Here is an 11,415-nt window from a genome sequence, read left to right on the forward strand (position 1 = left end):
CAAATCTGAATGTAGAGCTCAAATAATTTTCACAAATATACTTACCCACAAAATCACAACACAGATGGAGATTTCCATCATCCTAGAAAGTTCCCTCTTTCCTCTTCTCAGTCAGTATCTCCTGTCTTCAGATTGACTCTTATCATTACAGATTTTAGTTTTGTCTGTCCTAGAACTTCATGTAAGTGGAATCATTTGTTGTTTAGTCACTAAGTCGTGTTCAACTCTTTTGTGACCCCATGGACCAGAGCCCACTCGGCTCCTCTGTCCATGGGATTCCCCAGGCCAGAATACTGGAGAGGGTTGCCAGTCCCTTCTCCAGATCTTCCAAACCGAAAGATCAAACCCTCATCTCTTGCACTGGCAGGAGAATTATTCACTAATGAACCACCAGGAAAGAATCATACAGCAGTACTATTTTAGGTCTGGTTTATCTCAACCTAATGTCTATGAGATTCATCTATGCTGTTGAGTATGTCAGTAGTTAACCCCTTTTTATTGCTGTGCAGTCACAACTGACTCCTTCTCCTGTTCATGGAGATTTAAGTAGCTTTCAGGTTTGGGCAATTATGAATAAAGGTGCTGTGAAAACTCTTTTATATGACCTTTGATGGACATATGCATTTATTTCTCTTGAATATATAAGTGGCAATTAAATGACAATCAGAGTAGGCCTATATCTGGCTTTACCAGACACTGTCAAAAGTTTTCCAAAAGCAATTTATGCTCCCACCAGCAACGGATGGGAGTTTTAGTTGTTCCACATTCTCACCATGGTCTTACTTTAAATGGCACTGCACTTGAGAGAAAGCCTAGGACCTGCTCAAAGTGGGAAACGAGATCATGACCAAAACACTGGGTCCCCAAGGGGCAATACCTTCAGTGAAAACACACTGGAGGGAGTAGAAGCTTACTTTATCCCCATAGAAATGAGTACCCCTGCCTTTCCTATCTTTGGGTCTGAGTAGGTGGTGGTGGTACTAGTGGGATGGGGTCTTAACCAGTCTGACTCATGAGACCAAGTGAAAATTTAATGTCAAGTTGTCCTGAATAGATAGTGTCCTGGGAGAAGTAAATGCATTTTCTCTCTGAAGGAACATACCCTAAACCTAAATCAGAAATAATTCAAAAGTTAAGTTCTAAGAACTCACAATTTAAAAATTCATTTAAAAAAGGAGGAAATAAGCCAGTATCAGAAGCCATACAACTGAATCACATCCACAAAAACTTCAGATATTAATTACAACAATAAAAAATATTGCTGTCTTTGTGGATATGATAAAACATTCACTATAAAAGTACCCTTCAATTCAGTTCAGTCTCTCAGTCGTGTCCAACTCTTTGCGACCCCATGAACTGCAGCACACCAGGCCTCCCTGTCCATCACCATCTCCCGGAGTTCACTCAGACTCACGTCCATCGAATCAGTGATGCCATCCAGCCATCTCATCCTCTGTCGTCCCCTTCTCCTCCTGCCCCCAATCCCTCCCAGCATCAGAGTCTGCCAATGAGTCAACTCTTTGCATGAGGTGGCCAAAGTACTGGAGTTTCAGCCTCAGCATCAGTCCTTCCAATGAACACCTAGGACTGATCTCCTTTAGAATGGACTGGTTGGATCTCCTTGCAGTTCAAGGGACTCTCAAGAGTCTTCTCCAACACCACAGTTCAAAAGCATCAATTCTTCGGCACTCAGCTTTCTTCACAGTCCAACTCTCAAATTCATATATGATCACTGGACAAACCACAGCCTTGACTAGACGGACCTTTGTTAGCAAAAAAAATCTCTGTTTTTGAATATACTATCTAGGTTGGTCATAACTTTCCTTCCAAGGAGTAAGCATCTTTTAATTTCATGGCTGCAATCACCATCTGCAGTGATTTTGGAGCCCCCAAAAATAAAAGTCTGACACTGTTTCCCCATCTATTTCCCATGAAGTGATGGGACCAGATGCCATGATCTTCATTTTCTGAATGTTGAGCTTTAAGCCAACTTTTTCACTCTCCTCTTTCACTTTCATCAAGAGGCTTTTTAGTTCCTCTTCCCTTTCTGCCATAAGGGTGGTGTCATCTACATATCTGAGGTTATTGATATTTCTCCTGACAATCCTGATTCCAGCTTGTGCTTCTTCCAGCCCAGTGTTTCTCATGATGTACTCTGCATATAAGTTAAATAAACAGGGTGACAATACACAGCCTTGACGATGCTGTAAAGAGCAATACTGCATAGGAACCTGGAATGTTAGGTCCATGAATCAAGGCAAATTGGAAGTGGTCAAACAGGAGATGGGAAGAGTGAACACTGACATTCTAGGAATCAGCAAACTAAAATGGACTGGAATGGGTGAATTTAACTCAGATGACGATTATATCTACTACTGTGGGCAGGAATTCCTTAGAAGAAATGGAGTAGCCATCATGGTCAACAGAAGAGTCCGAAATGCAGTACTTGGACGCAATCTCAAAAACAAGAGAATGATCTCTCGTTTCCAAGGCAAACCATTCAATATCATGGTGACCCAAGCCTATGCCCCAACCAGTAACGCTGAAGAAGCTGAAGTTGAACGGTTCTATAAAGACCTACAAGACCTTTTAGAATTACACCCAGAAAAGATGTCCTTCTCATTATAGTGGACTGGAATGCAAAAAAAAAAAAAAGAAAAGAGTACCCTTAAGTATAACCAAAAATTAAGAAATCAATTTTTTAAAGACCCAAAAGGAATATGTAGAACCGAAAATGTACAACTGAAATGAAAAGTCATCAGATAGGCTAAACAGAAGAAAGGACACTGTTAAAGAGAGAATTTGTGAATTAGAAAACAGAACTAATGAAATGACCTAAATCCAGAGTTGGAAAATATGAGCAGTTAACAGACAGGTAAGATATAAGTAAAAGGTCTAACATCCATAGAATCTAAGTTCTAGAAGGAAGGGTGAAAAAATAAAGGGGACATATTATACACAATATTAATATGAATTTCCCAAAACTAGTTAAAGGTACCTTAGAAATAGGCAGCTTATAAGGGAAAGAAATGCACAGATAAACAGGAAAAGAGGAAACTGCTCAGCATAGCAAACACAGAAAGATTTTTTTTTTCCCCCACACTAAAAGCAAATAGAAGAATGGAAAATATGAATAGAGGCCAGAAGACCTACATATATGCAGCCAATTAATTTTCCTGAAAAGACACCAATGTAATTCAATGGAGAAAGAAAAGTCTTTCAACAAGTGATGCTGGAAATAACTGAATAAATGTCTGGAAAATAAAATAAATGTTGATCCTGACCACACATGCACACATGTGCACACACACAAATGTCTCATGTGTCTTCATTGCTGTAATCTACTTCCAATACTTGATGACAGTGCTTGGCACACAGTCAATCAAACAGATGCAGCTTTGTGTGGTCTATGAGACTTGACCCAAAGAATGTTTGACTCCTGTGTGCTTAGGAGCTCAGTTGTGTTCAACTCTCAACAGCCCCGATGGACTGTAGCCTGCCAGGATTCTCTGTCCATGGAATTTCCCAGGCAGGAACACTGGAGTGGGCTGTCATTTCCTCTTTCAGGGATCTTCCCAACCCAGGGATCAAACCTACCTTCCATCTCCTGCATTGGCAGACAGGTTCTTTACCACTAATGCCACCTGGGGAAGTCAGTGGGCACTCAACAGTTGTTGAATGAATGAAAAAACAGTATGTGTGTTTGTGTGTAAACATAAATGCAAAAATGATATAATTTCTAGAAGAAAACACAGAAGAATATCTGCAACCTTGGGAAAAGAAACAATGTCTTAAAGAGGACACAAAAGGTACTAAGCACAAAGGAAAAACAATTTAGTCAATTTGAGTTAATGAAAATTAAAAAATTCTGATCAACTGAAATATACTGCTAAGAAAACAAAAGATCAAGCCACAAACTGAAAGAAAATATTTGTAGTACATATATTCAACAAAAGACTTGTATCCAAAATACAAAATACCAACAATAAAGTGAAAACCTAATTTTTAAAATGGGAAAATAAGTGAACAGACATCTCATGGAAGGTAACTAAAAGGCCAATATCACATGAAAACATGCTCAACATCATTAGTCAGTCATTAAGGAAATTCAAATTAAAACCACTACATACCCACTAATGACTAATGTTAAAAAGTGACAGTACTATATATGTTAGTGTTGATGTGGAGCCAGTGGGACTCTCAAACACTGCTGATGGGAGTATAAAATGAAATGCTAATAATACACTTACTCTATTAATTGAGCAATTCTTAACAAAGATTTGCTAAAGAGAAATGAAAACATATGTCCACCAAAAAGACTTGTCCAAGAATATTCAAAGCAGTTTTATTCATCATAACCCCAAACGTCTATACATAGTATACTCATACAATGAAACAGTACTCAGCGATAAAAAAGAATCAACAACTCATAAACACAACAGAGATGAACTTCACAGATACTATGATCAGTGAAAAAAGTCATAAATGAAACCGTTTCTTTTGCATGATTCCATTTATATGAAGTTCAAGAACTGACAAAACTACACTATGGTTATAGAAATCATAATATTCATTGCCTAATGTGGGGTGTGGTAGGGGCTGCTTGGAAACATGAGCTAACTTCCTATGTTGGGAGAAATGGTCTATATCTTGATAGAAGCAGTAAACACTGGTGTATATATTTAATAAAACTCACTTATTGTACATAATATCTGCATTATACTCTATGTAAATTTTATAATCTCTATCAAAAGGAGAGAGAATCTGGACAAAGACAACAGATTACATATAAAGAAAAGATAATTCAACTAACTGATTTCTCAACTAAAAGAATGAAACGCCAGAAGACAGAAGAGTAATACATTCAAAGTGGTGAAATAAATAACTGTTAGTCTAGGATACATATTGAGAAAATCATCTTTCAAGAACAAGAGTGAGATAAAAGACAATTCCATACAAACAAAAGAGAGTTTACTACCAGCAGACTCTTATTAAAGAACATCTAAAGTATGTTTTTTTTTTAAGAAAAAGTACTGCTGTCTCTATTTTACATTTCTACTTTAGGCGCTGAGAGCCTACATAACCTGACTTCAAGTTCAAGTAGTTTGTTCATCACTACACTATACAGTCTTTCAATGTAAGAAGGAACTATAAACAAACATATAGTTATACTTTAACAAATATAGACTATATGATTAGCTTATAGAGATTAATAGAATAGGAAAAAGTATATAATTTACAAGCCAGTAGAGGGGTAAATGTAATCAAACTGTACAAACTGAATTGTTTATCTGCTTTTATAACTTACCAATATATTATAACCTTCTTATATTGAAAAAATGTTAAACAAGTCAAATACTCTTGTCATTTTAGTCACAGAACCCTTAACCATTGAGCACAGTACCTGCAAAGAATATGCATTGAGGAGATTCACGGCACTACACTCTATGGATCTTACTTTTGTTTTTTAAAGATTCTCTAGCAGCTTTATATTCTGAAAAAACTTGTCAGAGTTGTGAGAAAGAATGTAATTAAAGAAATGTGTACGTTTGAATTTACCAACACTGAAATAGCTACATTATGTGTGACAAAAGAAGAACAGAGGACCATATATAGAGAAGTGGTGTACATATATTCTAGGGAATATGAGGCAATATACCTGATGGCACTTAAAGCCACAGGAAAAACATGTGCTTCCTTCTGGTGTCAATTTTATCATAAATTCCACCTCCCTCAAACCCCCTGAGGAAAAAATATTTTCACTGACCACTATCTTAGAACATTCATGTTAAAACAAACATGAACATATGAGTAGAACTCAAAATTTACATGAATTTTTAAGTGAAACAAGAGGCTTCAAATAAATTTTGAGCTTCTCATAAGGTTGTATTCGATAGAACACATATGCTGTATTTACAGAAGACATAATAAAGGAGAAAGAAGCAAGCTCTATAGAAGAGAATGAAAAATTACTCCTATTCACCGGACAGATAAAAATTACTCCTATTCACCTGTTATATGACTTGCTGTAACAGGCATGGTTCCTTTGAAACCTAGAACGTCTTTTCTCATAGAAAATTTCATTTGGAGCATTTCCTGGTGCCAGCATCAGATCCTGATCTCAGAACAAATCTTAATAAATGCCTTGTCTACCAATTCTGCCTTTAGATCAGGACTTTGAAAGTCATTTATGCTCACAGTCTTGCTCTACCAGACATGTATCTGTCTGAACATATATCTAATAACCAAGTCTTGCATATATCACACTCAATCTTAATCTCAGCCTGCCCACATTGTTTCAAAAATCCACCTCTTTAGAGATGGTAGTGTTAATGAAGTAGACTCTCATTATAACTGATATGATGTATTTTGAGTTACTCCTGTAATTAATTAGTAGAATCAATTTCCCAAACTCTGCTGATTAGCCGAGCAGTCCAACTATGTTTCTCAAACCACAGCAAGCCAGTTAAGCCAAAATATCCTTAATTGTGAAACACACCATGCTTCTGATGGGAATTCATAAGTGAAAATCCTTCAATCAATATGAGCTAGAAGATACCACATATTAAAATGTCTTTCAGGCTCTCTTCTTACTTCTCAAGCAAATGCAATTACATGACCTATAAAGTCACACTTAGGGGACAGAAAAAATGCTATAAAAATGTTCAAAGACCAATAAACAAATAAATGTACCAACTTAGGCTAGTTGAAACATAATGTTTACAAATACCAAGAGGACTGTTTAAACAACAGGTTGGGGCAGTTAAGGGAAAAAAAAAATCACAATACTATACCTGAGCTGGGACACTTCACAAAACAGAAAAAGCAGTATTATAGTTTCTTTCACTGCTCCCCACCCCCAAAAAGGTCCTCTTCAGTGTAAGCTCTTTCCTTCTGGCCTAGCTCAAGTTCTGCTTAAACCAAAGGACCAAAAGAGATTTTTACTTTAAAAATGAGAGGGTTGGAAGGATATGGAAAAACAGAGAAGTAGTCCAAATCAGTTATTTCTAAACTAACTGCCACTGGAATTATCTAGTTCCATCTTAAACCAATTAACTCAGAAAAGGAGTCCAGGCTTGGTTATTTTTCAGAAGTTCCTTGAGTGAGCCTACTCTTGTTGTTTAGTCGCTCAGTGGTTCCCGACTCTTTGTGACCCCTTGGACTCCTCTAGCCCACCAGGCTCCTCTGTCTATGGGATTTCGCAAGAAAGAATACTGCAGTGTGTTGCCATTTCTTCCTCCAGGAAATCCTCCCAATCCAGTAATCAAACCTGAGTAGCCTGCATTGCAGGCAGATTCTTTACAGCTGAGCCACTGGGGAAGTCCAGCAAGTGCTACAGAAGCTCAGACACCTGGGCATTGAACTAATCTGGAGATGGGAGAGTGGACACGAGGAACTGGCAAAATCAGGGAAAGCTTCTCTGAAGAAATGATGCCTCAAGTGGGATCTAGGCCAAGAATAAGTAGTTAATCTGGAGAGGGCAAGGGGAATGTGCTGGCAGTCATGGCAGGGGAAAATTGTAGCTTAAAGGCTTCTAAGGTAGGGGGAAAAACATAGAAGCATTCCAGAAATGGAGAGAAGATGACTATGGATAGGGCCTGAATGGAGCAAGGGGAAGAGTTGCTCATAACATGATTAAGAGAGGCAGGTGATGCCGCCAGTTCACACAGGACCATGCTGATGACATTAAGGGTCTGAACTTCATCCTCAAAACAAATTACAGCAATTTTAAAGGAATGACAATCTTTTTGCAAGCTGATCTAAATTTTTGCTAGCAACCATCCTAGGAAGAGTGTTCTATCCAGTATTTCAAGAAACTTGGAAGTAATACTTTTATAGAGGTGACAGGATCATAAAGTTATCATATCCTGATTACATCAATCATTAACAGTCTTCACTGAAATTACTGTACTTGAATTTTTTTACTTAAGCAAGACTGGCATGTGATTGGGAGTGCTTCCTATGTGGAAAAAACTATGCTGGCTAGTCACCATAATCGTGTAAGACCATTTGCCACTTTACAGATTTCACTGGAAATTAAAAAATTAACATTGTTTTATTAGACACTTTACCGTGTGTAATTAACTAGATGCCCTATTTATGATTATTTACAGTTCTGTCTGGCCAGAAAGCATCTTCCATCTTCTGTGAAATGCTGCTATCATCTTGGCGGGAGGGCTACCAATGATAAACTTCAGTCCCCTTAGCCCAGGAAGTGTGCGACCTAGACTGGATCCCTCACTATACTCACCCCTTCCTGGCTCTCCTGACTGATACCAAGGATAAGCCAATCCACTAGATTTTAAACACTAAAGCTTAGAGAAAAGCGCCTTTCCCTCTTAATGTGAATCCTCTAAGGGTCTGACCCTCAAGCAACTGATGGTCAAACTTGATACCTGTGGAGAAGCCCAAGAAAAAGAACAGATCTTGACAGAAAATAGAGACAGGCATTAATGAAAGGCAGGGGCAGTACTGCTGCATTTTAATACCATCTAGTCAAGTCTGTTGGTATTAAAGACTGAGCCACTTCACTTTCACTTTTCACTTTCATGCACTGGAGAAGGAAATGGCAACCCACTTCAGTGTTCTTGCCTGGAGAATCCCAGGGACGGAGGAGCCTAGTGGGCTGCCGTCTATGCGGTTGCACAGTCGGACACCACTGAAGCGTCTTAGCAGTTCAGTTCAGTTCAGTCGCTCAGTCGTGTCCAACTCTTTGCGACCCCATGAATCGCACCACGCCAGGCCTCCCTATCCATCACCATCTCCCAGAGTTCACTCAGACTCACATCCATCGAGTCCGTGATGCCATCCAGACATCTCATCCTCTGTCGTCCCCTCTCCTCCTGCCCTCAATCCCTTCCAGCATCAGAGTCTTTTCCAATGAGTCAACTCTTCGCATGAGGTGTCCAAAGTACTGGAGCTTCAGCTTTAGCATCACTCATTCCAAAGAAATCCCAGGGTTGATCTCCCTCAGAATGGACTGGTTGGATCTCCTTGGAGTCCAAGGGACTCTCAAGAGTCTTCTCCAACACAACACTTAGTAGTAGCTGCAGTCAAGTCTCTGAGACCAGTTTGCACTCCAAACTTTCTGGATTTAGTTACTTCTTTTCTTTGTTACTTACGCTCCTCTGGTTTCTGTCACTTGTAACTGAGAGATAACAAACATCCAATGCTACAGAATAAGGAATGAACTGGCTTTCAGTAGATGAGATGAATATCATTATGTACTAGGGTTAAGTATTACTTCTCTCCAACACAGGAAAGGCAGCAAGCAGGAAAGAAGCAAGCTGTGTTCCTAAGAATTTTACAATCTTTGCAAAGATAAGATGTATTATCATTCAATAAGATTAGATGCAAAGTCTGTAAACATTTTAAACTAGAACTATTAAGACGAGAACAGGGAAGAATTGAGGTGTATTTAAAAGGACAATGAATTAAGAACGAGGACACCAAGGTGCACTAGGAATACCATTTATTCTTAGTAAGCTACAATTTCTTCATCTTAAAAGTGGGAAAGCTCTACATTATTTCTAAGGTTGCCTAGTGTTGAAATTACTGAATCATCTCAAGGATATATAAGCATACTCTTCATTCACATTATTCCACATAAAAGAAAAAAGTATAAAATCATTCTTACCCTAACCTAAATTCTTTTTTCCTATTTGAATCTACTCTTAAAACATGAAATTCTCAAGGATTATCATCACAAGCAAATGATCCCCCAAATCAAAAAAAGTGAACCAACCACAAAAGACATTCAATAGAATGAATACCTGCCATAAACTGATCTCTTAAAAGCTGAAATTTAACATTTCTTTCTTGAGACTACTAGAGCGCATTCTGTCTTCAGAAAATTTCTAATTTAGTAGTCTCCAATACCATAAAGCATTTTAAACTAGGAATAGATGCGGGAAAGCGCAATACAAACGTTAGGGAGGGAAGATGTAAGGTGGGATGAAAAGAACCCCGAGTTAGAAATCAGGAGACCAAGTTATAAAGAATTTTATTCCCCATATTAATTCCCCTCCAAAGGGCAAGTTTTTTGACTGAAGTTTTCAGATTCAAATGAGCTAGTTTTGTGACATTTTACTCTGATGGATCACGGTTTGCCTCAAAAACACCAAAAATCAAATCAAACCAAAACAAACCAACTACTTCGGGAAACTTGTTGAAGGCACACTTCCAAGTTCAGGCCCCACATCAATTCCACACGTGGGCTCATGTGTCCCACAAGTCAATCGATGACACCAAAGATTATCCCTCAAAATGAGATTAAAAACATATCCTTGCATTGCTTCGGCAATAAAAGGGTTATCTTACTTCAAGTAAGTCCTCGACGCCGAATCTGGGGGAAAAAGGACTGAAGTAAGTAGCCCAGACCCGGCCCGGGCGTCTCCGCAGGGGAAGAGGAACTCCGGGAGCCGTGGTCGGGGCAGACGGCCCCGGAGCGCGAGACTCCGCCCCGGGGTCCCGAGACGCCCTCAGGAGGCTACAGGGCTACCAGTAGGTGAAGGCTGCGACGGTTGGGGCCTGGGGTCCGCCCCTCGGCGAAGAGCCACTGAGGCCTGTGCGTGTTAGTCACTGCCAGACTCACCTCGGCGTCTTCTTTGCTCTGTGGGAGCGAGGGGAACTCCAGCTTCACGTCCTCCATGGTCCTGGCCCGGGTTTGTGGGTGGGGCCGCGTAGGAGAGGGAGTTACCCGCCGGCCGACCCTCGGGCAGGCAGTGGCGGTGAAGGTAGACAGGAGGACTGACCGGGAGGCAGCGGGCTTACAACTAACACACGCAGACTATAGGGTCCCGGCGACTCCGGCGACAGCGGCGGCTACAGCCGGGAAGACGGTTGGGCGGCCCGTATCCGGCCGCCATGCTGCTGCCGTCTTCCTCCCCCCCGTGCTTCCGCGCCCCTCAGGCCGCCCAAGCTCTAGCACCAACACGAGCCCTACAACCGTCTCCCCTCCTTCCCCCTCCCGCCGTCCCCGCGCAGCCCCAGCCAATCCCAGCCTACGCTTGCCTTCGGCCCGCCCCCTCTGCGGCCGCCAGGTGTCAGCGCGCCGCCGCCCCGCCCCTTCGCGAGCGCGCAGACGCGGGGGGGCGGGGCCCCGGAGGCGCCCGGGCGGGAGCTCGCTGGATGTGGAGGAGGTGCGGCTGCCGCAGGAGGGAGAACGAAAGACTGTCCTGGGAAAGGCAGTGGGATGATCTGAAACAACTCTGCCCTTTCTGGATCCAACGCAAATCCCTACTTTGGTGTAAGAACCGGGAAGACATCCTAGCCCCCATACGAAAGGAAACTATAGTTTTCTCCCTTCCTGAGAATCCTGCTCAATAGGTTATAACCAAAAGAGTAATGAAGAGTTCACCTGAAAATTATGTAATGCGACACAGAGAATGAAACACTCACTTTTAAGCAAATCGA

The 11,415-nt window shown here is 40.7% G+C and overlaps 1 protein-coding gene across 1 annotated transcript in view; it reads right to left on the reverse strand.

The window, feature by feature from the left end:
- STYX (serine/threonine/tyrosine interacting protein) overlaps nucleotides 1–10,877 on the reverse strand; it is a 44,811-nt gene extending 33,934 nt beyond the window's left edge. The window contains exon 1 of the mRNA XM_052646982.1: nucleotides 10,595–10,877. Coding sequence (XP_052502942.1) covers nucleotides 10,595–10,651 — 57 coding nt within the window. The 5' untranslated portion in view covers nucleotides 10,652–10,877. The remainder of the gene's footprint in view (nucleotides 1–10,594) is intronic.
- Between the last annotated feature and the right edge of the window lie 538 nt (nucleotides 10,878–11,415).

The sequence above is a fragment of the Budorcas taxicolor genome, chromosome 10, assembly GCF_023091745.1.
Source record: "Budorcas taxicolor isolate Tak-1 chromosome 10, Takin1.1, whole genome shotgun sequence".
NCBI lineage: Eukaryota > Metazoa > Chordata > Mammalia > Artiodactyla > Bovidae > Budorcas > Budorcas taxicolor.